The sequence below is a fragment of the Cricetulus griseus genome, chromosome 5 (genome assembly GCF_003668045.3).
Source record: "Cricetulus griseus strain 17A/GY chromosome 5, alternate assembly CriGri-PICRH-1.0, whole genome shotgun sequence".
NCBI classification, from domain to species: Eukaryota; Metazoa; Chordata; class Mammalia; order Rodentia; family Cricetidae; genus Cricetulus; species Cricetulus griseus.
In genome coordinates, this window is record NC_048598.1 from 53,904,703 (window position 1) to 53,932,470 (window position 27,768).

At 46.5% G+C, this 27,768-nt stretch overlaps 1 protein-coding gene across 1 annotated transcript in view; it reads right to left on the bottom strand.

Annotated features, from left to right (window-relative positions):
• The window catches only part of Lmod1 (leiomodin 1), a 40,830-nt gene extending 18,918 nt beyond the window's left edge, over nt 1-21,912 (bottom strand). Inside the window, exon 1 of the mRNA XM_035445830.1 lies at nt 21,625-21,912. Within this exon, the coding sequence (XP_035301721.1) occupies nt 21,625-21,912 (288 nt within the window). The remainder of the gene's footprint in view (nt 1-21,624) is intronic.
• Nucleotides 21,913-27,768: the final 5,856 nt, after the last annotated feature.

Below are 27,768 nucleotides of genomic sequence, written 5' to 3' on the forward strand. Positions count from 1 at the left end.
TATATACAAATATAGAAAAATTATAGCAAACAAAACCAGAACCTTTCTTCTTACTACTCCTTTTTTCTTTTCCTTTCTTCCTCTCTTCCTTCTTTCATCTTCCCTTGTTCCTTTTGATTTAGTTTTTTTTGAGCCAGGCTCTCCTGGAACTGATGATGATAGTCCTGGGGTTATAGGCACAAAGCCAGCACACTTGATTCATTTCTTATCTTACATTGCTTAAACTTCTTTTTTTTTTTTTTTACAAACATTGTATTTATTTTGTTTGCTTTCTTATTAATTTACTTATATACTTATATTTGTCAGTATGAGTGTATTGCATGGGTGTATACACCTGTGTGCATTCATGGAGGCCAGAAGAGGGTATCAAGTGTCCTTTTCTAAGGCTCTCCATTCATTTCTTCCAGGCACGGTCTCTCCCTGAGCCTGGGGCTCACATTTTCTTGACTCGCCTGGAAGCCAGCTAGCTCCAGCCACCATCCTGTGTCTGTCCCACTAGGAGCTGGTGTTACAGGCTTTTTTGGGGTCACTAACTTGTTATAGGGGTGCCACTCCTCATGACTGCAGAGCAAGCACTCTTAACCAGAGTAATTTCTCTGGTCTTTATTGCATAAATGTCTGAAGGATAAAAATTAAATAAAAAACTGAAAATACAACATAAAGCCCAACCAACCAATAAAATAAAGCATGGCCATGCACTGTGGTTATGAGCACTGATTGGCTCAGGCAATGTTAAGTCTCCCAGGCACCAGAGAACACAGGCCTGTGCCGGGCTTGAATTTTTAATCTTTTTAAAAATTCTCTGTGTAGACCTCCCTGGCTGTTCTGGAACTATCTCTGCAGGCCAGGCTGGCCACAAGCTCACAGAGCTCCACCTGCCTGCCGAGTGCTGGGTCTAAAGGCATGCACCACTACACCCAGCTTGACATTTTACCTTAACAAATCCAATTTAAGATTATTATTTTTTTAAAGATTTATTTATTATGTATATAGTATTTTGTCTGCCTGTATGCAGGCCAGAATAGGGCACCAGATCTCATTACAGATGGTTGCGAGTCACCATGTGGTTGCTGGGATTTGAACTCAGGACCTCTGGAAGAGCAGTTAGTACTCTTAACCTCTGAGCCATCTCTCCAGCAACAAATCCAACTTAAGCAAAGCAATGAAATCTGTTCTCTTATTCGGTTTGAGAATACAGACCCCTCATGCTTCTAATTATCATTGATTTGTAAAGCAATTAAAAAAATGCCACCCTATATTTTACAGTCCAAAGGAAATATACTGTGAATTACATTTATGACTTGAAATGTTCTGGTAGCCTTGTCACAAAAAAATAAAACATAAAAGATAAAATTAACTGTAACAATACATGTTTCAAACCCACGCAAATATTACCATTTCAATATGTAATATAATTACATAATAACTTATGCAATAATAATATATTGCATAGTAAGTATATAACTATATAATAAAAGTTTTTATATGTGGGGGATGGTTTGAATGAGAAATGTCCCCTGTAGGCTCAGGCATTTGAATACTTAGTCCCCAGCTGGTGTCACTATGTGAAGCAGTTACGAGGAGGTACAGCTGTGCTAAAGTAACTACTTCACTGAGAGCAGGCTTTGAGAGTTTATTTATTTATTGATTGATTTTTCTTTTCTTTCTTTCTTTTTTTTTCTTTGAGACAGGGTTTCTCTGTAGCTTTGGAGGCTGTCCTGGAACTAGCTCTTGTAGACCAGGCTGGTCTCGAACTCACAGAGATCTGCCTGCCTCTGCCTCCTGAGTGCTGGGATTAAAGGCATGCGCCACCCCCGCCTGGTGCTTTGAGAGTTTAAACCCGTATCCTGTTTCCAGTTGAATTTCTCTGCTTCCTGCTTTCAGTTAAAGATACAATCACTGCCAGGTGGTGGTGGCACTTGGGAGGCAGAGGCAGGTGGATCTCTGTGAGTTCAAGGCCAGCCTGGTCTACAGAGCGAGTTCCAGGACATTAGGGCTACACAGAGAAACCCTGTCTGGGGAGGGGGAGGTGCTCACTCAGCTTCCTGCTTCTGCCCCTTACTGCTACGCCCTGTCCCACCATGATAGATTCCCATAACTGTAGCCAAAATCTGGCTAGCCACAAACAAGCTCCAGGTATATATACGGGTCTGCCCCCTTAACCAGCCCTAGGATTACAAGCACACACCACTGCACCTGACTCTTCCATGTGGTCCTGGGGATTGAACTCAAACTCTCATGTTTGTACAACAAATGCTTACTAACTAAGCATGTGGCCAATGATGGCTGAATGGACAGTTTGAGCCTAGGATGGCTGTCACTTCCTATGGGGACCTATTTTTTCCCCTCTGTGTTTATTTCTGTTTGTGATTAGCCACAAAAACCCTAAGCTTGTGCGGTTGCCCCAGTGTCCTTAGCAAGATGCAAGTTGGGGAGATCATGGCCTCTTTCAAAGCCAAGTTTGGGGAGGAAAGCCTCGAGAGGGAGAAAAGGCAGCTGCTTTGAAGAAAAGACAGAAGTTTCATAAGTCTGAAGTCTATGGTGAGGGAAAAGTGTGAGAAAGGGAATCAGGGTACCAGGCTCTGCTGGGCCAGCAGAAGAAAGACTCCCCACAGAATGGCCAGGAATGCTTCTCCGCTGCCACTCTTAAACAACCTGTAAAAGAGAGTGCAGGACAGGCCAGAGCCTATCTCAGAGTGCATTGGGTTTTCAGGGTGTGCACAGGGCCAGGAAACTGAGGCAGGCACTGGGGCTCAGCAGCCTGGAATGGAATACTGTGTGGTGTGTGTTTAACAAATGTAAATGAGCAAAATGCATTCTAGTGGAGGGATAGGGCTGATTGTCTTTCTTTGTTTTCATTTTTCTGTTGAGTTATACACAATTTGAGCCGCTAGTGTGACTCAGTGGGTAAAAGTGCTCATCACGCAAGCCTAATGACTTGGGTTACATCATTGGGACCAGAGTAAAGGTGGAAGGAGAAAAAAAACGACTCCACAAAATTGTCTTCTGACTTCCACAAGCGTGCACATACATCATATACACACATCATAGGTGCTCACATCATATGCACAAACATAGAAGCAAATAACAAAGCAATTTTTTTGGTTTTTAAGTTACACATGATTTCTTTCAAGTTGAGAACAAAAGAAAGAATTCAAACCTTTTTTGGATGCCAGCTGTGTGACCTGAGGGAAGCTCAGTTTCCTCATCTGTCAGGCAGGTTAAAGGTCATCTGCCTTACCAGGCACACAGGAGGCTCACATGTGTGACATATGTAGCGCTCACAAAGCTTGACACAGACAAGAGGTAGTAAGTAGACTCATTATCTTTGTGGCTGGATGGATTTGGCCGTGTATGCAATTCCTAAGACAGCAACCGGACACTCCATATGGGCTTGTGGGTGTGCGGTGCCTCTCTGGTTCTCATGAAGAGAAACTGCTTTGCTTCCCTTGGGGTGTGCATCTGGTATACTACCTAAGTGTGTGGGGGACAGGGCCTCTATGGAAGCAGGAGAAGGAAGGACAAGTTCTCTGCCTTCTTCACATCCTCCCTAGACTTGACATTTTTCAAGGCTGGAGCTTTTTGGTTTTGTTGTGTTTGTGGTGTTGCTGGTAGTTTTTTGTTTTGTTTTGTAGTACTTGGGATCAAACCCAGGGCTTCATGTACAAGAGGGAAGCATTATCCCAATTGCTCCACATCCCCACCCCCTGGTTGTTTTTAAGTAGTAACAAATCTTCCTTCCAAGACAGAGGGAAACTTGGTACATCTGCTCTAGCCATGCATGGTACACACACTCTGGCCTATCCCAGGGGACTGAAGAGAGAGGAAAAGTGCTCTGCTTGGCAGGTGATCCAGCATCAGGAACTTGATCCTCTGAAAAATAACATTGGTGGCCTCATGTTTCCCCAGGCTGTGGAGTGTCTGCCCTGCAAGCTGCCCATCAGTCCTGCATTTCCAGCACCCAGGGAGTCGTTGCTCTTCTCTGGGAGTTTTGTTTCATCAGAGACTCAGCTGGGAGAACAGTGTGTTAATGGTTCTATTTATCATCTGGTTTGGCTGGCTTCATCCCTGGGGATGGGTGCCAGAGGCCAAGGGAAGGAGCTTATGCTGAGGCTCTGGGGATCTGTTTGGGACCTCGGAAAGTGTATTTATTGGGAACCATGTGAATGTCCAAATATGGGCAAATGGTTCCATACAGCCATACAATGGACTGTGATGACCTTCACTGGAAATGATGTTCAGGAAGAGTTTTTAATGAAATGAGAAAATAGCTAATATGCTAAGCAGAAAAAAAAAAAAAGCAGGAGAGAAAACTTAATGGAATGTACACTGCATAGAATGATCTCCAAAGGGAAAGCATAGAAGGCGGCTTGTGCTCATAGCAGGGAGAGATCTTAAAGAGGGGAGAGAGCTTGGGATGTGTGTGACCTAAAGGCAGGAGAACTATTTGGGCCGGGGGGAGGGGGTTTAGGGTCCTCCTATGCACAGAGGGAAGTGGAGGAGGGCGAAGGGGGGCAGCAGAAGAGAAGAATAAAAACAAAGTAAAAGGTTGAGCAGGTCCAAAAATGCCACAAGAAAGCACAGTACAGCGTGTGTTAACTCAAAGACAGACAGAGGAGGTTCTCAGTTTGTAAATACACTGGGAATTGTTTATTCTTATTTGATTGATTGATTGATTGATTGATTGATTGATTGATTGATTGATTTTTCACAACATGGCTCCTCTGTGTAGCCCTGTCTATCCTGGAACTCACTCTGTAGACCAGGCTGGTCTCAAACTCAGAGACCTGTCTACCTCCTGAGTGCTGGGATTAAAGGTGTTCTTTTTTTATTGTTGTTTTATTTTGTTGAGACACGTCCACTCTGCTGCCTTGCCTAGCCTGGAAATGCAGATCAGACGGGCCTTGAATTTACAGAGATTAGCTTGCCCCTGCTGGGATTAAAGACACGTGCCACCTAGACCAGGCATGGTGGTGGCATCTTTAGTCCCAGCACTCGGGAGACAGTGGTAGGTGGATCTCTGAGTTTGAGGCCAGCTTGGTCTACAGAGTGAGTTCCAGGACAGACAGGGCTACACAGAGAAACCCTGTTGTGAAAAAACAAAAAACAAACAAACACCACCATGCCTGGTTCACCTGCTCTTTAAAGCTCGGGCTACTGGACCTGGAAACAAACCTGAACTCTAACCTAGAAGCCCCATGAGCAATGAAACAGTGGCACCCTTCTAGTGATTTTGAGATTGAGTTAAGCCTGAGTACACTAGAGGACAGGGGCAGGTGTGGTACCACTCAGGAGAAAAGACACTGTCATTGTGATAGGTAAGTTGACACATTTTTTGTTGTTGTTGTTGTTGTTGTTGAGATTTTGGTATAAGCGGCTTTGCCAGATGGAATTCTAGCAGGAAATTAATTCTTCAAGGTATCCATTATGTATAATGAAATCAATTTCTTCCTTATGGATTGAAGATGGGGCTAGCTGTTTTACATCTTTATAAGAGCTATAGTTGAAATGGGCTTTCTATATTCACTTGTTAGGAGCTTCTTTCCCAGTCTGCTGGTGTTGGTGGATGGGGTCACCGAGGGAGGTACTGGATCTTGGAGGCACTGAGTGAATTTATGCTGCTGCCATGGCAATGCCTTTCTCATGGAAAGTTCATACCCTCTTGCATGCTTGCTAACTCCTTCTCTCCATCCCTACCTCCCCCTTCCCCACTTTCTGCCATGCTCCGACACAAAAAGGCTCTACTTAATTAAACTTCCCCCACCACAGATCTCACTGCCTTCAGATATGAACCAAATACATTTCTGATCATTAAATATCTCACAGCAAGCCCAGCATTGGTGGTGCACGCCTTTAATCCCAGCACTCGGGAGGCAGAGGCAGGTGGATCTCTGTGAGTTTGAGGCCAGCCTGGTCTACAGAGTGAGTGCCAGGATAGGCTCCAAAGCTACACAGAGAAACCCTGTCTTGAAAAAAAAAATCATACAGCCTAGCCAGACGTGATGGTTTATGCTTCTGATTCCAGCACTCAGGAGAAGGCAGGAGAATGTGGTATCCAAGGTTATCCCTCACAGCATAACAAGTTTAAAGCCAGCCCAGGCTACACAAAACTCTGTCCCCAAAAAGGAAAGTAAGTAATAATTTCCCAGTCTGGTATTCTATTGTAGTAACACTAGGGGAACTGAGGAAATGGTCATTCAGTTTCTTTTTTGGTAGGGTTTAATTCTCTTGTAGAAGTCTGGATAAGAAAGAGGGTCATTGGGAGCTGGAGAGATGGCTCAGTGGTTGAGAGTACTGGGTGCCCTTCCAGAGGACCCGGGTTCAATTCCCAGCGCCCACATGGCAGCTCACAACTGTCTGTAACTTCTGTTCCAGGAGATATTGTAGGGGAAAATGCTGGCCACGCCTGCTTGGGGGCTGTCATAGGTGACACCAAACATGCTCACTTGAGTGTGGTCAGAGTGATGTAGCAAGGCCTTAAATATGAGGATCGCACGCATGCTGCTTTCTCTGTTCCCTGACCTGCCTGGTTGTACAGGACTGGCTCCATCGTGAGAAAGGAAGAAAGGAAGGAAGGAAGGAAGGAAGGAAGGAAGGAAGGAAGGAAGGAAGGAAGAAGATTGCCTACAGTATAGACAAACTAGACTCTAGAGGATTCTCCTTTGCTACTCTGGTACATGTTTCCATAGCTGCAGAAATGGTCCATCCAGACCTTTCCAGATGAACCTTGGGCTCCCTGAGAGGAGGTTCTGTGAGTGCTATGGGAAAGGCAGGTCCCTCTCTGACTCTTTGTGGAGGATGGGGGTCCAGAGGGACACATACTTGTAACAAGTTCTCCAGGGAAGAAATGCTGTTTTTTCTAGCTCTGCACACAAAACTCCCAGACGCTTAAGGAGGAACCTAGTTGGAGATGAGACCTCGGCTTACAAACTCCTTAGTGGCTCTAAGTGGTATAAGGATCATGGGGTGGATTCAACTGTGTTTGGTTGAAAGTGGCAGTCTGTGATTCCACATCCCTACAGAGCCGGGAATGAGGACCAAGAAAAGGAAGAGAATGGAATGAATGACAGACCTTCCCCAACACCCAGCGACCCCAGAGTGTGAATTTTGAATGGATTTCATTGACTGTTTACCGAAACTGGGTAGGGTGGAGGGTCACTGCAAAATACCTTTTCATTTGAGAATCTGGGCTCAAAATCATTTTTTTTGTTGTTGTTTGTTTATTTGTTTGTTGTTGGGTTTTTTTTTTTCAAAAAGTCTCAGAAGGGTGTAGCTCAATTCACAACTTTTGTAGATACGGTCAACTTTTATAAGACTAGCATTTGAGGTGGTAGGATGGATCAGTTGACAAGAGGGCTGGCTACCAAGACTGAAGATCTGGTGCTGGAAAGACAGAACCAACTTCTTCCACAAGTGTGCTGCAGCAGGCACAACCCCACCCTACTAATAAGTAAAGTAAAATAAAAATGGCATTGACAAACTTCCCTTGTCCCCCTCTTCCTCATCAGGCTTGCATAATAAGCACTTTTACCCTGGAGCTTTGGTGACCTCATTCAAACCTCAGAATCTGTGGTGGAAGAAGAAAATAGACTCCTCAAGTTGACCTCTGACTTCCACACAGGTGGGGTGACATATGCAAGGCCACATTCACATGTACAAACACACACATGTACACTCACACACACACACACAATAACACATGGTCAAATGTTAAAGAGGAGAGGCCGGGCGATGGTAGCACACACCTTTAATCCCAGCACTTGGGAGGCAGAGGCAGGCAGATCTCTGTGAGTCTGAATCCAGCCTAGTCTATGGAGCGAGGGCCAGAACAGGCTCCAAAGCTACACAGAGAAACCCTGTCTCGAAAAACAAACAAAAAAATTAAAGAGGGGGGCTGGAGAGATGGCTCAGAGGTTAAGAGCACTGATTGCTCTTCCAAAGGTCCTGAGTTCAATTCCCAGCAACCACATGGTGACTCAACAACCACCCGTAATGAGATCTGGTGCCCTCTTCTGGTATACAGGTGTATATGCAGGCAGAACACCGTATACATAATAAGTAAATAAATCTTTAAAAAAAAATAAAGAGGAGAAAGTAGTAGTGGGGGAAGAGGAGGAAGAAGAGGGGGAAAGAGCTGGGGAGAAGAACAGGAGGGGATGACACTGAAATGATGTGTTGTGTGTGTCTGGTGTGTGCAGTGTGGGACACTGCGGATGGCACTTCTGAACATAGAATGGAGCACACAATCCCAGACAGGAGCTCAGGAAATCTTTGTTTGTTTGTTTCGTTGGTTGGGTTGTTTTGCTTTTGTTGTTTTGTTTTGTTTTCAGACAGGGTTTCTCTGTGTAGTCCTGGCTGTCCTTAAACCCTCTCTGTAGACCAAGCTGGCCTCAACTCAGAGACCCACCTGCCTCTGCTTCCCGAGTGCTGGGATTAAAGGCATGCACCACCACCACTCAGCCAGGAAATCTTTATAAAGAAGGTGACGATAAAGTCAGGGTGACAGCAACCCAGCATACCACTTAGATGATGGCAATTTTAAAGGCACTGAGGGAGCCTGACAAGTCTTGGCAGCTATGAAGGACCAAGGGATGGTCTCCAGCTGGAGGAAAGGGGGGCGGTGAAGGAGAAGAGTACTGGTAGAGTTGACAGGGCTGCTGGCTCTCCAAGGACCTCCTAAGCCATGCTAAGGAGGGTAAATTTGATCATGGAAGCTCTGTTGAGCAACTGAAGGCTTTTCTGCCGGGAGTGGCAAGGTCATGGTTTCATCTTATAAGACTTCTCTGGCAGCTGAGGGGAGGATAGGTTGCAATGTCAAGAGGAGAGAGGCAGGGAGAGCAGTTAGGAGGCCCTGGCACGCGTCTAGTTGATGTGTGATATGACTGGAAGCAATGGCTGTATAGTAGGGAGGAGGAGCTAAGAGACCCCAGAGGTAGAACAGGCAGGATTGGATCACTTAGTAATGTCTGGAAACTGGGAGAGAGTTGAGGGCCGCTTAACCTCCAGGGTTATGACCCTGCTTCCAGGTTAGAGTGGTACTTCTAGTTGCCAACGTGCAGAAAGTAAAGGAAAAGCAGGTTTCGGGGTAAGGTGGGGTGTCAATGACTAATTTATTTTTAGACTGATTGAATTTGAGACATTTGAGGTATCCAAGAGGCAACTGGATGATCTAGAACCCAAAATAGAGATCTAGGCCACAGATAGAGACTGAGCATATGGCGGTAACAGCAGCGTCTAGTCTGTGAGGCTGGAAGGCACCTGGGGAAGACTGCAGAGGAGACAGTAATATGCAGCCATTACAGGGAACATTGCTTTCCTGGGCAACCAGGAAGGAATAATTAGAGGGAAAAGGGGGGAGGGGGCACTAGGTGAATGTGATGTCTTGGTGCCACAGAAGTGAACATTTTAAGAACAAGTGAGTGGTTGAATTCCATAGTAAATAAATAGGATAAAGACCAAAGCTTATACCATGGATCTATCAACTGGGGGGGGGGGGACTAGGCTGCCCCATCAAAGCTGGTTGCATCATGGTGGTGAGACAGATGCTGACAGCAGATGCGCAGTGATGATGCTTCTTCTATAGCCAGGCTAGGGAGCAAAAGAGCTGAGCTGAGGCCTGGGGAGACGATTGTCAGGAATGCTGAAGATGGAAGGAGGGATGCTTCAAGTAGCAAAGGTCCCTGTGGGGGCAGGAGCGACCAAAATCCAAAAGGGATGGGCACAGGAGAACAGTGCCATCTGCATGAGGTGAGAGAGAAAAAGGTTTGCATTCGGGAATGCTGATAGGTGTCCAAGCATCTTCCCTGTTGGTTTTGTGTTTCTCTGTGAAACACAGGCTAGGTCATCTGTTTAGGATGAAAAGAGAGACGGTGGAACAACAGGGTTTGCAGAGAAGGGCTGGCTTTTGAAGTAACCTCTTAGGGTAGTGAGAAGCACATGGCTAGACGCCCTGGGCAGCCTTGAGGGTTCAGCTGAGGTTATGGGGTTTTAATTCACAGAAGTGCATGGCTGTGACATCATCTCCAGGTATGATTGGAGGTTTGGATTTGGAATAGAAATACTGACAGTCTCATCCACACAGGAAGATGACAGGCTGAAGAAGATTAAATCTGAGACCTGAGAACAGTGTTTAGAATGACCCAAAACTGAGACATAAACTAAAGAGGAAACTAAGTAAACCAAGAAGGGCCTGAAAACTTAGCTGAAGAGACAGTGGGTCACACTGGAGCAAGCAAAGCCAAGCAGGGAGGAGGCATAAAGTAGAAGAAGCCTTTCTTTTTCTTTTCTTTATTTACTTACGGTTTTTGTCGTCTGGGTTTGTTTGTTTGTTTGTTTGAAGCATGGTTTCTCTACTACAGAGCTCTGCTGTCCTAGAACTTGCTACATAGACCACCAGGCTACTCTCAAACTCACAGAGATCCATCTGCTTCTGCCACCATGCCCAGCCAGAAGGTACCATTCAAGTCACCACTTTTCAGAAAACTAGAGAATCCAGAGTTAAAGAACCTAGCCTGAGCTTTAGGGAAGCACCTGACTCTTAGATTGGGTCAGGAAGATGGAGGCAGATTATGTATTCCCAAAGAACATGCCTGCACACTAGCTGCTCTCAGAGATGGGTTCAACTGGAAATGACCACGATGCCTATCAAGTCCCTGATATTTGCAAAGCATGATATTAGAGCATCTCATTCTTTTTGCAGCCCGTCTTCACAAAGACTCTTCAAATTAGTAACATCATCCCTTGAAGTAAGTCAAGTGTCTTATATCTTTCCTATGAACCATAAATTCTACATACCAAATAGAAGTTATGAGTGTGAGAAGCATGTTCTTAACGTCATCGTTTATAATAACCCAAGACTGGAACCAACCCACATTCCCTTTAACAGGAAAATGGAGTAATTAAGTTGTGGTGTATTCATGCAGCGGACTACTGAGCAGGAGGGAGGTTTTAACATGCTATGGGCAACTTCATCAACAGACAGTGGAGTGAAAGACCCCAGGTAGAGAACTCTTCCTGTGTGAGTCCATAAAAACAGACGAAACTCACCTATGTGGTTGGAAGTCGAGATAGCAGTTACCCTTGGGGATGGAGCTTGAGTGGGTACTGTGGTACTGCCATGCTGATGTTCAATTTCCTGATCACTCTGGTCTGTCTACACTTATAAAATACATACTTCTGTATGTACTTTATGTTGCAATAAAGCATGCATTGGGGGAAAGCCCACTTTGTGAAGTACAGATGCAATACTAAAAAGACATTAAAGAATAAAAACAAAAGAAGGTAAGGCTTATAAATGTTAATCGCTTGTCTGGGGCCACACAGCTGGTCAGCAGTCAGCAGAGATTTAGCCACATTCCCTGGCCTGGCTTGGAAATCTGTGCTGTCAACTGGGTACTGGGATAGGACCTGTGTGCTCCTCCTGCCTGGGGATGGGTGGCTCTGGAGACAAAAGTCTACTGGGCTTTTAAGTATCCATGGTACTGGTTGTTGTCTGGTGACAGCTTGCATGCCAGGTTTCTTGTCCAGAAGTGTTTTTCATGTTCTCTCTACCTCTCCCAGGAAGCACTGAGCATTCTTCTGGTGACCTAGGCCTTGACCTCTGACTGTTGTACAGCCTCCTAAAATTCTCCCTGCTTCAATCCAGTCTATATATGGCTGCCGGTGCCGTCTTCCCAGATCACACTGTGCACGTGTCAACGCATCAGAGATCAGCTTTGTCACTTGCTCCTCACACCTGTCAATCTGGATGCATCACTGTTATCTCCTTGGCTTTCCCTCCTCCATGCAGAGGGGAGACTGCTTGGTAGGCAGACCTGCCAGGGGCCACTCCTTTCCCAGTGCATCAAAGTTTTTCCTTCAGCTGGATTATTCCCAGCAGCACACAGACATGCAACAATGTTCCCTGTCTCATAAAAGTCCTCCCTGAAGCCACATTTACTTTGACTCTTTTGACTAGCATTAGAACGAGAGAGAGAGAGAGAGAGAGAGAGAGAGAGAGAGAGAAAGAGAGAAAGAGAGAGAGAGAGAGAGTGCTTTGGTGCATAGGTTCCAGTGGCTTCCATCTTGCAGGCACTCTGGCTGGTCCTCTGCCTTCGTCTTATTAAAGGTCTCAGCAACAAGGGCAAGGTGGGAGTGGACAGCTCTCTTCCTTGAGTCCTCTTTTCCCATGGATTCTATGAGAGCACCAGGTTCCTTCCCACCCCTCAGTCCCTCCATTAGCTCCCTCTCCTCTTCCAATGCCTCAATGTTGATATAATGAAGGAGTCTGCCTTTATCCATCTGCTCTTCTCCACCCACACCCACACCCACTCCCTAAGGGATGCTGTCTAGGTGCACGGTTTTAAATACTATTCACAGGGATGGAAAGATGTCTCAGTGGTTAAGAGATCTTGCTGCTCCTGCCCAGAGCAGTTCCCAGCACCCAGCTCACAACCCTCCACGACTTCAGGGTATCCAGTGCCTTCTTCCGGTTTCTGTGGGCACCAGGCACAGGCATGGTACACATACATACATGGAAGCAAAACATTCACAAACATAAGATAGATACATCAGGAAAACTATTTTAATCAGTTAAATATCATTTACATGCTAATGGCTCTTCCAGCCCCCTTTCTTCCTGAGTCTGAGACTTACATACCCCCTGGCAACCTGGCATTTCCACTTGAGGATCTTATGAGCAAATGAACTTAACAAATGGGCTCAAATTTGAATTCTGACACTCCCCAAACCACTCCTCTCCTGCTTGCCATCTCCGTAAGTGGCATGAAATCAATCCAATGGACCAGCTGTGGTGGTGCACGTGAAATCCCAGCACCAGGGAGGCAGAGGATAGTGAATTTAAAGACAGCCTGGGTTATATACCGAGACCCTGCCTCATAGCACACAAACATCGTCTGGCACCACCGCTCCTTTTCCCTCAGCACATCAGCCAGTCTACGTTAACTTGAGAGGGGTTTCTGAACTTCTTGCTGCAACAAACCATCCTTTGCCAGGTGACTGCTACACACTCAGCCACCCTCTCCTCCTCTCTTGCTCTCCTCCACTCTGTTCATCTGAAAGCCACCTGATGAGTCTCTCAAAGGTACAGTTCAGATCATGTGTCTTTTCTGCTCTAAGCCCGTCAGTGACTCTGCAAGTGGGATGAAAATCCAAACTTCAGCCGCTGGGGATGTGACCCAGTTCTTAGAGTGCTTGTCTGACACATGTGTAGTCTTGGGTTGGATGCTCAGAACCACATAAAAGCGGGTGTAGGAGTGTATGCTTTTATTCTCAGCACTTGGGAGATGGATGCAGGAAGATCAGAAGTTCAAGATCATCCTTGGTTATATAGCACATTTGAGACTACCTTGGGCCACATGAGATCCCATCTCAAACAAACAACAAACAAAGAAGCAAACAAACAAACAAGTCTTGCCAGGCATGGTGGCACAGGACTTTAATCCCAGCACTTGGGAGGCAAAGGTAGTTTGTTACACAGAGAAACCCTGTCTGGAAAAAGGGGGGGGATTTCACTTTTCTGGCTAGGGGTATACTTCAGTGGTGTAGTACTTGGTTAACAAGTGTAAAACTCTGGGTTTGATCTTCATCACCACATAAACAAACTAAAAGACAAACCAAACGCTTCTGTTTCCCTACAAGGCCTCGAATTATCAGAACCTTGCCTCCTCGGGGCCTTCTTCATCTCCCCCAGCTCTGCTCCAGTTTACCCTGGCCTGATTTTCCTCCAACACAATAAACTGCTTCCACCTCAAGGCCTTTATATGGTGTCCTCTTGGAAGCTGCTTCCCCAGGCCTTCCCATTGCTGACTTTGTTCCAGACTCTGAACGAATGTTACCTTTCTAGTACTGGAGACCCCAACAACCCTATTGGGAATGGGCCCCTACTATGGTTGGTTATACACTCTTTCCTTAAAGAGATTTATACCTTCTTATCATATACAAGATACATGTTACATATGTGTACATGCATGTGTACACACACACACACACACACACACACACTGTCTATTGTGCCGACTTGTCAACTTTACATACAAGCTAGGGTAGGGGAACCTCAACTAAAAAAAAAAAAAACAATCTTCATCAGATTGGTCTGTGGGCAAGTCTGTGGGGGCATTTGCTTGATCAATGATTGATATGGAGGAGCTCAGCCCACAGTAGGTAGTGCCACCCCCTGGGCAGGGTGTATAAATAAGCAGGCCATGGAGAGCAAGCCAGCAAGCAGCATCCCTCCATAGTCTCTGCTTTCATTCCTACCCTATTTGAGTTCTCACCCTGGCTTCTCTCAATGGTGGACTATGATCTAGACACGCAAAGAAAATAAACCCTTTCCTCCCCAAGTTGCTTTTGGTCATGGTCTTTATCATAGCAACAGAAAGCAAGTATATCTATTTTGACCGTAAGAATAAATATAATCGGGCTGGAGAGATGGCTCGGAGGTTGAGAGCACTGACTGCTCTTCCAAAGGTCCTGAGTTCAATTCCCAGCAACCACATGGTGGCTCACAATCATCTGTTATGAGATCTGGTGCCCTCTTCTGGTGTGCAGATATACATGGAAGAAGAATCTTGTATACATAATAAATAAAATCTTAAAAAAAAATAAATATAATCTCTGTGGCAAAAGGACGGTCCATATGTTATCTACTCTGTCCTAGCATTTAGAAAATACCCAATATAGTAGAAGCTCAATGAACAGTTGAAGAATTAATGAATTTAGTAGACTCCTCGAATGATTCATAAATACTGTGTGTAAAGGGAGTGAAGAGGCTGGGGTGTAGGTCAGAGCCCAGACTTAAAATGTGTGAGGCTCTAGGTGCTACCCGTCCATCCTCAGCACTAACAGAGAAGGGGTGAGGGAGAAGGAGGCATGTGTAATGGATAGGGGAATGAGTGGACTGAGTTGGATTGAAGGGAAATCGAGAAGCCTTCAGTACCAGATCTCCAAACGAGCACACTTCTTGAAGCCCTTTGTAGATTATGGAGCCTGACCAGGCCCTCCCTTCCACATCCATGTGACGCATGCCCCGGCAGGTCGAGTCACTTGTCCTGATCACGCAATGAGCAGAGTAGGATGGGAATCCAGATCTGCTTGGCCACTGAAGAGACGATTCCAACCAGTAGACTCCACACATTCAGCACCCACAGTCCCGCCTGAAGCCCTGATCTGAGGACAGAGCACCTCGTGGCACAGGAGGCAGGCATCCTGATGGTCCTGCCACCTGACCTGGGAGTCAGGGCTGGTGAGCCAGTGGAGCCCAGGGAACCCTAAACAGGGAAGAAGTGAGGGGAGGAGAGGGCAGAGCGTGTGGAGCAGGAGGCCTTTCTATTCCTAGCTGTTTGTAAACAGTGTCCTGACGACCTGGCCTCTGCAGTGGACCCCAGAGATAGCTGAAGCCAAAACTCCCAAAGCAGCCCTGGCTTTTCTGAGATCATCCTGGGCTGGAACATGGATAACAAGGAGAGTCCTCCATGCCGGAAATGTCCCTCAATTCTCTCTTTTCTGCCATTTGTCAAAGCCAGTAAATCGGCATGGGTCCTTAAGCCTGGGGTGAGGGTTGGGGGGGGGTAGTAAAATAAAATAAAGGTGGCTCTGAGAAATCAGGTGACTGGAGCCAGGCAGTAAGCAACAAGTGACCCTTGCCTCCTTCCTTAATTAGTTCTTTGCCTTTCTCCTCTCCCTTCACCCTCTCTTGTCACTCCTACAGGCTCGTGAGAATTTTTTAAATGTTGTTTTGGCATCTGTACTGGTACAAAGCCTGACGAATTGAGACTGAAGAAAGTCTCTCTCCTGATGGACTAAACTCTCAATACCTTATCCTGTGTTCAATCCTCCAATAGCCTTCCGAGGCTGATTTTATCATTCCTACTTGACAAGTAACGGAGCTGAAGAAGCTAAGCTAAGTGAGATGGCATTGGTAATGCCCTTGGCTCGGGCACATGCTAAATAAATTAATGTTCTTTCTTTCTTACCCAAGGCACTCAGCTTCACTGTAAGGGGCTGATGCAGAACTCAAATCTGGATCTAGCTGAGTCTAGGTACCTATGGTTTTCTGTCTCATGCCTGGTCCTGCTGCTGAGGAGCCCTCAACAAGGACTTACACTCTGGACATCAGCCACCTTTATCTGCTGGTTATGCCTACTGTGGTAATCTGGACCTTACGCTATGGATCAGAATATGCCTGCTTATCCAACTTGGCAGGCACATGAGTTCTTCCTCCCTCCACCCCTGTGCTGTGGCCATTTTTTGCTTTGAGTGCACACACATGCGTGCGTGCGCACGCGCGCGCACACACACACACACACACACACGCAAGTACATGAGCACACACTCAAACACACGAACACACATATGCTGCAAATCTCTCTTAGCCCCTATCACTCAAGGCTTGCTTACTCTGGGCCAGCTGTGGACATGCTGACACCGTAACTCCACAGTCTCCTGGAGAAGGGAGACAGGCTGGGGGGGGTGTGTGTGTCTGATAGGCTAGATGAAAGCTTTGCCTTCCTCATTCATACAGGCCTGGGGACCATGAAGTCCCCTGAAACCCTGATGCTTTCAACTGTCCATGTTGCTGGCAGCAACCTCCTTGACTGGCAGCACTCAGCCAGACTTTGAAACCATTCCCATCTTCCTCTCATTGTTGGGCCATGTCATGCTTGCAAGCCCTCCTCATTCCTGTCCATCTGGCTTGCCCCCCTCTCACGTTACCCATCTAGCCAAGGTCTCAAGTTCTCATACCTACCGTCCCAAGAAGGGACAAGCATCAGAGGCCCTGGTGCAGGTGGGATGGCATCCAGCTCTGGTGACTCGCTTGCATAAAATTCTCTAAATATTACATATACAGCGAATGAACAAAAGATTTAAAAAACAATGCATTGAGACAAACACCTGTAGGTCCCACCACCTAGCCAAAGACAAAGTCAGCTACTTTTCCAAACTACAGATGGAGGTGGCTTTTAACTTGTCTAGCCTTTTCTAGGTGTGTGCTTGTGCCTACCTGGGTCACCAGGCCCCCATCACCTCTTCTGCCCTCTCTACCCAGGCCTCCAGGGCTATTTTGAGTGTGTACCAGTTGGGGTTAATCTCCTTAATCGTTGAGTCGTGCTGTCTCGTGTGCTCCCAACAAACCCAGCTATCTGCAAAGGGCATTCTGAGTGTTGGTGCCACAGCCTCGGGCCTTCCCATCCATGCAGGGAGCCCAGGGGCATGGAGTTGAATCAAGGCTGAAGGAAGGGGCTGTGGAGGCTGTGGGGCAGCAGGAGGCTGAGGGCCAGCACTAGGTTCCTCAGAGTCTCAAGTTAACCTCTGGGGAAAACCTAAAAGAGCTTCCTCCACCCCTTAGATCAGCTGTCCTGGCCCCTGACCCCGGTTTCATGCAGGTGCTAATCCTAGGTCCCTGTCACCCTAGAGAGAAGGACAAGGGAGGTAGGCTGAGGGGGTCCTCCCCCCACATTTGGGAAGGGAACAGAGTAAGGGTTGACCTGTTGGGATCTGGTCCCTGAAACATGAGACAAGGACTGCTTCACTCCACTGCTGGCTTATACACTGGCTTGGGGCTCTGTCTTCCACCTGGACTAAGGGAGAACTCCCAGAGGACCAGGGAGAAGACTGGCTGCCAGATCCACCCCATTTACAAGTGGAACGAGAGCCCACCTCCATCCAGCTTTCCCTGAATCCCCTACTAATTGAAATTCATTTCATAAGCAGCTGGGATCTTCTGTGTGGAGGCCTTATGTAAGTATTTGCCTCCTGATCACATATGCTGGTGAGGAAAACAGCCAAGAAAGCGGAAAACCACAAAAATGAGATATAAAATAATAACAGTAAAAGAGGGGCAGGGGTATGCAACTCCACAGCAGGGCAGACACTTGCCATGCTCAAGGCCCTAGGTTTGGTCTCCACCACCATGGGGGAAAAGTGAGTCAGCAAGAAGAAAACTGCTTGCGTGCAAACCTGACAGCATGAGCTACATCCTTTGGAACCTCCAGGGGAAGCAGAGAACTGACTCCTAAAAACTGTCCCATGACCATGGCTTCCACATGCATACCATGACACACATGAGCACCCCCTTCTCTAATGATAAATGCCCTTGGGTTAGAGCCTTATGGTCCTGGGATGCTCAATCAAGGTGCCCAGCTTTGCCTAAAAATCTGGGATGATTACCAGGAGGTGGTGACCTGGAAGAGGTATGGGAGGAACAGTCATGAAAACTATGTTAACCAAGCCAGAAGATCCCTTGAATATTCCAGTGAAGAAGATGTAGCCTCAGTCCCTTTCATGGTCCAGACACCAGCATTCCAGCCATGGAATGAGTTAGAGTTTCCCTCCCAGGAAAAGCTGCATGGCCTGCTTACCACTCTGAGTTTCTGTTAAATTTTTTCTCAGTATGTTAAGTTTCAAATGAAGGTAGAAAGCAATGTAATAAACACTCATGTGGCCCCAAAATCCAACTTCAACAGGTACAACTCCAGACCAGGGCTGTATTATCCACACTCCTATTTGTGCCATTTTAAAGCCAGTTCCCCAATTCAATAAATTTTCCCAAAAAATAGTTTGTTACACATGTCTAAAGCATAAACATTCTTTTGAAAGAATGTCCACTATGGGCAGTGGTAGTTCACGCCTTTAATCCCAGCACCCAGGAGGTAGAGACAGGCAGATCTCTGTGAGTTTGAGACCAGCCTGGTCTACAAAGTGAGTTCCAGGACAGGCTCTAAAGCTACAGAGAAATCCTGTCTTGAAAAACCAACTGCGCCCCTTCAAAAAAAGAATGTTCAATATTGCCACCATCCCATAGACAGGACTTAACTAAAGTTCCTTAACGATGCCCAGTATCTTTCTCTTGTGAACAGTTGGTTTAATAGTTAAAGGTACTCCTCAGAAGGTGGTGAGTGCCTTATGGTCACTTCAGGCAGAGTGCCATGACCACTGTTCCTCTAACAACACACAAGTATACAGATCTCAAGCATCTCTCTGGGGCTCTCACAAGCAGCTTGCCCAGTGCTTATCTATCATGCACCAAGACCCTGAGTTCAACTGTGGAAACTGGCATGGTGGCTCATGCCTGCAATCCCACTGCTTCAGAGAGAGGTAGAAGCAGGAGAATCGGGAGTTTGAAGTCACCCTCCCTCACTAGCTGTCCTGTTTGACGAAAGCCTGAGCAATGTGAGAACCTGTCTTAAAAACAAAGAAGAGCTGGCAATATCCCCACCCCCTTTGTACTCTGATATCCTAATGTAACAGGAAAAAAAGAAGAAAATACAAACATCAAAGTCAGGCAGGGCACTTATTAGCTGTGTCACTTTTGAACAGGTATTTAGCCTCATTGAGACTTTTTTTATGGTGGGGATAAAAATACCTATCTCCTAAGACTGTTAAGGCTTTGAAAGAGAAGATTGGAGCTGTGTAGCACAGCGCACACCTTTATTTCCAGCACTGCAGATGCAGAGGCAGGCGGATCTCTGAGTTGGAGGCCAGCCTGGTTCACAGAGTGAGTTCCAAGGCAGCCAGGACTACACAGAGAAACCCTGTCTTGAAAAAGCAAAATAAAAAACTAAAAAAAGAAAAAGAAAAATTAGGGTGGTGGGCTTGTAGAAGTTCTTCTGTAGCCCATCTTGTTTCACGGGTCCAGTTAATTGGTTGGCTCACCATCAAATAGATGGCTTATTACCTGCAGGTACTCTGGAAGAATGAAGGCTCAGGCAGCAAGAGCTGGAGCTAGTTCCCCAGCCTGGAGTGGTGCTCACACTCTCCAGCTATACCTGAGCAGCCATGCTTTTGCTTGCTTGCCTGCTTGCTTGCTCTGGCCACTATTAAACAGACAAGTCCCTAAACTAAAGGTGGGCCGGGCTGGATAAGGGTGGAGATGTGCTTAGGACTAATATCACCTATTTCTGAGTTCCTTTACTAAAAGGAATGAGTAATTCCACTGCTGCTGTTGATAGAGGGCTTATGTGCTGGATTCTGTGTCATGCACTTTCCACCCTCTCAGTCGCCTCAGCAGCCCCTGAGCGGGGACTATTCTCAAGATGTAGGTAACCTGGGAGGAGTTATACAGCCAGGACAGTAAGAGTTGCTGGTTCTCGGGCTGGAGATGGCTCAGCCGTTAACTGTTGACTGTTCTTCCAGAGGTCCTGAGTTCAATTCCCAGCAACCACATGGTGGCTCACAACCACCTTGAATGAGATCTGGTGCCCTCTGCTGGCATGCAAGCAGGAGACTGTATACATAATAAATAAATAAAATATTAAAAAAAAAAAAGAGTTGCTGGTTCTCACACAGGGTTTTTCCAGTACTTAAATGCTAGACCTTGACTTTACCCTCCATGTTAGGGTTCAGTCACATTCCCCCCAGATTTAGAGACTTCTGACCACTACTCCATATATGTTCCAAACTCCAGCTGGCCATTATGCTAACATATGCCCTTTACCTGAATGAAGAGCAGTGAGTGGGTTGTAACAGACTATCTGCATAAGGAAAAATGGCCCTAAGTGCAGCATCAACTCCAAGGATGCATACTCTCTGGCCCTCTATTCCTTGACAGGGCTCCATCTGAAGCAATAAATACATCCCTGGGCAGAGCCAGGAAACTGGGGGACATAAGAGAGAGGCATCACACAGTATTTACTAAGAGCAGAAATGTTGGAGAATCAAAGTCCCGGGAGCACAAGGGTTTCTCGGCTGTTCTTTGACCTAAACATCTTGCTTTATACTTGAATAAGGGCTTTAGTTCTAGGCGTGGGTGGATAGTGCAAAGGTAGTACCCTTACATGGCATGTGAGAGGCTCTGGGTTTGTTTCCCAGGGCTGAAAACAGTTCTGTTTGACCTCATCCTCCAGAAGCCACTGGAGACAAGGCAGCCATTGGGCCCAGAGCCCAGGGATTGGGAGAGAGAGCATAGCCAAACTCCAGAGTGAGTCTTAGGGTTGGAGTGGGGTGGTGGTGGTCACAAAAGTGTCAAGACCTTGTCTGAGTTTCTTTTCTCTGTTTCCTATCCTGGCCCCTTGAAGGAGGGCCTTCCATTTTCCCCCATACCTAGTTTAATATTTACCCATTATTATGAACGCTGTAAAAGAAATAGCCACCTTCCCCACAGGGTAAGAATTCCTGGGTGCCTTGGCTTCCCACACACTCCTCATTTCCTGGTAAAGTCTTGAACATGGGCCCAGGGGATGGCAGGCCCAGGAGCAATGCTCCAACTCTTCCTCTGTCCCTGCTTTCCCCTCCCTGCTCTCAGCAGTTGGGCCATGTCCCCCAGGGCATTATGATCAGCTTGGCTTTCTCTTCTTGAGTGGCTGGAGACTAAAAACATCAGTCTATTCTTTCTCCCTCCTCACCAGAACAGGCTAAAGGTGAAGGAAGAAACATGTCGAGAGACCAGGATCGCATCAACTCAACAAGGCATTCTTCAAGGACACCTTTCCCTAATTGATTTTTGAGATGTTGTGTCTTTCCAACACGTCCAACTTCTGCTTACAGAGCAAATTAAGGGCAGAGGTTGACACTGCCAGTTTAATGCATAATAAACTATTCCGAAGCATTTGGTCCCCTGCCAGTAAGAATTATTCTTCTAAGAAAAGAAGGGTTCTGGTCATGCAGTTAGGGGCCCCAGCCCTCCCTCACCACCTCCTTCCAAGGTGTGTCACTCACATCTATAGACATCTCCCTCTGGATGAGTTTCTTGGTCTCCTTTTCACAGAAGTTGAGCATGGCTTCCCGGTTGAATGTGCCAGAGGGCGGTCTGTCTGTTTGATTCCTCTGCCGCAGCCCCACGGGAATGCTCCCATCTGGGTCCACCACGTCCAGCTCCTTCTCCAGCTCTTCCATCTCCTCAGGGGAGAGGGTGGACAGCAGGCTGTCGATGTCGGGGTCTTCACTCACCTGCCGCCGATACTTGGCTACCTTGGACATCTTGGCAAAGTGGGCAACTGCTCTTGCCAAGTCTGTGGGCGTGCTGGTGGTACGCAGGGAAGGGAAAGGGGACTCTGGTCTGGGTAGAGCTGAGTGGGTTTGGGTGTGAAGCCCCAGCTAGGTGAGGACTGCAGCTCGTGGGGCCGCTGTGCCACAGGTGCTCAGGGGACACAGCAGCCTCCCTGCAGCCCAAGGCTAGTGGACCCTGCTTGGTCTAACCAGCAACCAATAAGACCTGACAGCTGCCCAGCCAGAGAAGAGAAGCCAATCCCCAAGCCAGGGGGCGGGCCTGCCTCACTGTCAGAGCTGTTTGAAACTTGAGGACATTCCAGGGAATCTTGGAGCGCTGCGTGACCAAATTTAGTACAGAGCAGTTTAGCCTTTTAAAGACAAGGGGCCACGCAATGAGAAAAAGACAGAAAAATGCAAAGGCTGGCCGAAGCACGCCAAGCCACTGGAAGCCAGGAAAGCCGGGACCAGCCGTGAGGTTCATTAACTGGCCAGCCTGAAGTAAGCCTTATTCAAGAGTGGATTTCACTTTTCTGTCACTGGGTGGCCACAGCCACCTCTCTACTGTATTTGGTAATGTTTTGGGGGCACTCCCAGGCATTTACAATTCCAGAAAAGACACTAATTCAATAATATTAATAATATTGGTGGCAGTTTCAATGACCAACCCACTGATACCATTTTCTGCCAAGGAGAACCTGAAAACTGCATCAGTCGCCCTGACGTTCTTTTGCCTCTTCTTAAGAGAATAGGAGACATGGTGGAGGGTGGGGGAGTGTGTGGGGGGTGATGGCCTCACTGTGCATACAAACTGAAAATGTTTTGGTGTGTGTGTGGGGGGGTATTTTTGTTTGTTTTGGTTTTTTGAGACAGGGTTTCTCTGTGTAGCCCTGGCTGACCCAGAACTCGATCTGTAGTCCAGGCTGACCTCAAACACATAGCAATCTGCCTGCCTCTGTCTCAGGAGTGCTGGGATCAAAGGCATGTGCCACCAACGGCCGGGTACACACTAAAAATGTGAAGGCTGTTTGAGGAAGAGGTGGGCCCTGCATGAACGAGGAAACTCTTAGAAGGCTATCAGTTTCCGAGGCTCCAAGGCTCTCCGGGAGAGCGCTCTAAACTTCTTCAGTGCCCTCTTCTGCAGGGGCATCTGTAGACAACCTTTCTATGTGCACACGGAGGAGGAGCCTGCAGGCACCACCCACATGTAAATCCAGAGCATAATTTAGCATGCCTTAAGGGAAATGCAATTCTGGGCCACTGGGAGATACTGTTGCAACAGTCTGGCTTGTTTCATAGAAGGGCTTTCCACTGCTCATCCATCATGCTGCCCTGAGCAAGTCTCAGAGACATTCAATCTCCTGCCCCCCTCCTTTCTGCCACAAAATCCCTTCTAGAAGCCCTGGTGTAACCCATCAGGGTAGATGCTTCGATCTTTCCTGGCATCTCTCCATCCTAAGTCAGAGAGAGGCAGTCACTTGATCAGCATTTGCTGAGTCCAAGGATCATCTAGAACTGAAACAGCCATGGCATTTGATGCCCGCTAGTTCAGCTTTAGTTTAAGGCTAAGAGAGGGGCTGGTGCCAGCTGGTGGGATTGGTAGAAATGAGGCAGGCAAACCACAAAGGGAGAGTGGAAGAGAGGCTGAGAGAGCCCTGGCCACTGTAGTTCAATCACATGCCCACCAGTTAATAGCACTTGCCAGGCTCTGCTGTGAGAGCAGGTGATGTAACTAAAGACACCAACCAGTGTGAACCTGCCATTGTGGGGCCCATAGTCAGTTCCAATAACTGCCGTGGTCTATGAACTGTCCCACACAGCCACAAGTAGTCCGTGCTTGGTCCCTAGCTGGTAGCTCTGTTTGGGGGCGTTCCTGACACTTCAGGAAGTGAGACATAGCTGGAGGAAGTGGATCACTGAGGGTAAGCTTTTAAAAGTTCTACCTGGTTGCAGGTGCCTTGTCCTCTCTCTGCTTCCTGGTTGTCATGAAGTGAGCAGCTCCTGCCACATGCTCTCACTGCCACCACACTCTGCCCCACCACGAGCTTTCCAAAGCAAAGGAGCCAAGAACTGTGGACTGAAGCTGGGAGCCAAGATCAATACTTCTCCCTTCAAGTCATGGCAGGTACTTTGTCACGTGATGTAAAAGCTAAATAACATGAATGTTATTAAACAAAGGATATCATAGAAACCATAAGATAATTAAGAGTTTGCAAAATGCCTCAACGGGTAAGTGTAATATCCGGGCATGGTGGTGCATGCCTTTAATCCCAGTATGTAGGAGGCAGTGGCAGGAGGATCTCTGAGTTCAAGGCCAGCCTGGTCTATCTGGTGAGTTCCAGGACAGCCAGGGCTACACAGAGAGAAACCCTGTCTCAAAAAAGGGGAGGGGAGGAACAACAGAAGAGGTACATAATAACACGGTTAAACAAGAACTTATGCTCTTTAGGTGGACAGATTTTCATTAGGTCCTGTTATTGTCACCTACTAACCACCTGACTCGTTTTTTTTAAGATTTTATTTATTTATTAAGTATACAACATTCTGCTTCCATGTATATCTGCACACCCTGCACACCAGAAGAGGGCACGCATAAGGATCTCATAAGGAATGGTTGTGAGCCACCATGTGGTTGCTGGGAATTGAACTCAGGATCTCTGGAAGAGCAGTCAGCGCTCTTAACCTCTGAGCCATCTCTCCGGCCCCAACCACGTGACTCTTGAGTAAATATCCACCTTGAGATGAGGCTTCTCTAGCTGTAAAATAAGAACAGCAGCAGCACCTGCCTTGTACTGGTTACCCTTCCGTCACTATGACAAAATACCTGGCGGAGCAGCTTGTGGGAGAAAAGGTTCATTTTGACTCAGTTTCCGAGGGTCTTAGCCCAGCATTGTGGGGAAGGCATGATAGAGTTCATGGCAGTGGCAATGGCTAACCTCTGGCCTTTCCTCTCACGCTCTGTGGTATGTGTGTGCCTCCACCATAATAAATAAATGCAATTTTTAAAACTTAAGATGTTGTATCATTAAATGGAGTTTTTAAAACTTCTATTACAAGGCAAAGTAAGGTGTACCTGAAATTGTAACATACAAGAAAACATTAACCTGAAACATGGTAAGCACAATATTCATTGACAGTTATTATAGCTACTTGTATTTGCCTTCTTTTTTAAAATTTATTTCTATTTTACGTATATGTATATTTTGCCTGTATTATGTATGTGCACCACACTTGTGCCTGGTCCCTGGAACTGGAGTTACAGAGTTGTGAGCCACCTTATGGTTGCTGGGAACTGAACCAGGGTCCTCTGGAGAACAGCCAGTGCTGTTGACCTCTGAGCCATCGCTCCAGCTCTGTATTCAAGAGTTCTTTGTTTGTAATGGTGGGACTAGAATCTGTCTCGAACTCGGGGCTTTGCATCTACTAGGTAAGCTTTCTATCACTGAGAAATACACTCAGCACGTTTTTAACAATTTGTGTGTGTGTGGTGGTGGGATTTTCTTGTTTGCTTGTTTTTGAGACAAGATCAGACTGGCCTTGAACTCACAGAGATCCTCCTGCCTCTACCTCTGAGATGCTGGGATTGAAGGAGAGTGCTACCCTAACTAACTATCTTTTTTTAAAAATTTCTTTTTCTTTCTAAAGAATTCATTTTGTTTTCAATTATGTGTATGTTATGTACACATGAATTCAGTGCCCATAGTGATCAGAGGTGTTGGATCCACTGGATCTGAAGTTATAGGTGGCCACGAGCCACCCATCAGTGCTGGGAACTGAACTCAGGTCCTTTGCAAGAACAGCACAAGCTCTTTACCACTGAGCCATCATTCAAGCTGTCTTTTCACTTTTTATTTTGAATTGATCTCACTAAGCTGCCCAGACTGGCCTTGACTCATTCCGTGGCCCAGGCAAGCTCTGAGTTTGTGATCCTTCTGCCTCAGGCTCTTGAGAAGTTGGGACTCCAAGTTGAATACAACACCAAGCCTGTTTTTACTATACTTATCCTCCCTCTGAGTTCTTTTTTCTCTAGCCTACCACTTTTCTCTTTTGTTCTCTTTCCTTCAGCTATAAACTACCCTCAATAAACACACACACATTCCCTGTTGCCTGATTCTCTTTGGTAAGTATTGGATGCCTAGTGATAGGGTATCCTCTGCCAATGCAATAAACCGAATTATTAAGTCCAGGTTTAATAAACAGAGCATAGCAACTGCTGAGTGACCCTCAGAAAGGCAGAAGGAAAATCATGTGATGGGTCTGGTTCCAGCTCTTAAATACCCTATAGGCATGGTCTTGGGCAGTCCCGAGGTAGGAGCTGACCCTTGATGGCTCCTGGGCAGAGTCTGGAGAGGGCAACTCCAGGGAGCTGCTGCCTGGCATGCTGAGGACAGGGTTTGGAATGGGGCCACTGTGATCTGGAGATCCCCTACACTCATCCATTCATCATTCATTCAATAATTTATCTAGGTACTATATATATATATATATATATATATATATATATATAGAGAGAGAGAGAGAGAGAGAGAGAGTACCTTATCAGAAATTGTGTAAAGAGAGATACAAAGATAATTATAACATTATTCTTCTCAGCTGGGTGGCTAGAACACGCCTTTAATCCCAGCACTTGGGAGGCGGAGGCAGGCAGATCTCTGTGAATTTGAGTCCAGCCTGCTCTACAGAACGAGATCCATGACAGCCAAGGACTGGTACACTGGGAAACTTTGTCTCAAAAAACAAAAACAAAACAAAACAAAAATTTCACTGTAAGGAAAAATAAAAAAAGGCAAAAGGAGCTGTTAAGAGTGAACAGAAGGGCTGGAGAGATGGCTCAGAGGTTAAGAGCACCCACTGCTCTTCCAGAGGTCCTGAGTTCAATTCCCAGCAACCACATGGTGGCTCACAACCATCCCTTATGAGATCTGGTGCCCTCTTCTGGTGTGCAGATATACATGGCAGCAGAATGTTGTATACATATTAAATAAATAAAATCTTTAATAAAAAAAAAGAGTGAACAGAAGAGGGCAGGGGAGGAAGGGAGGGAGAGGGACCAGGGATTGACATGTAAAATAATCTTCTTTCTAATAAAAAAAAGAAAAAAATAAAATGATATAATAGATATAAAAAAAAAGAGTGAACAGAAGACACACTAAGCATGTGGGAAGAGTCACTGGGTACATTCCAGAGGGAACAACAAAGACACAAATGGGCTGGAGTGGGCTTTTAGCTAAATGTGTTGGTAGACATGATACTCTTTGCTCTTACCAAGCTCCTCCTCTCTTTTTCTTGCCCTAATTTTTTTTTTCTTATCTGAGATCAGGTTTCACTATGCATCCTTGGCTGGCCTGGAACTTGCTATGTGGACCCTGCTGGCCTGGAACTCATAGAGAGCTACCTGCCTCCCAACTGCTGGGGTCAATCTTTAAAGATGTGTGTCACCATGCCCAGCACTCCCACTAAGTCTCTTGTTCTCTCTGACATCCCCTCAAGTCAGTCTTCATTCTCACTGTTGCCCAGAAAAGTATTGTCTGAAGTCGGGTGCAGTGGCACACACCTTTAATCCGAGCACTTGGGAGGCAAAGACAGGCAGACCTCTGAGTTCAAGGCCAGCTTGCTCTACTTAGTGAGTTCCAGGACAGCCTGGGTTACACAGAGAAACATTGTCTCAAAAAAACCAGCCAGGCGTTGGTGGTGCACGCCTTTAATCCCAGCACTCGGGAAGCAGAGGCAGGCAGATCTCTGTGAGTTCAAGGCCAGCCTGGTCTCAAGAATGAGTGCCAGGATAGACTCCAAAGCTACACAGAGAAAATCTGTCTCGAAAAACCAAAAAATAAAAAATAAATAAAA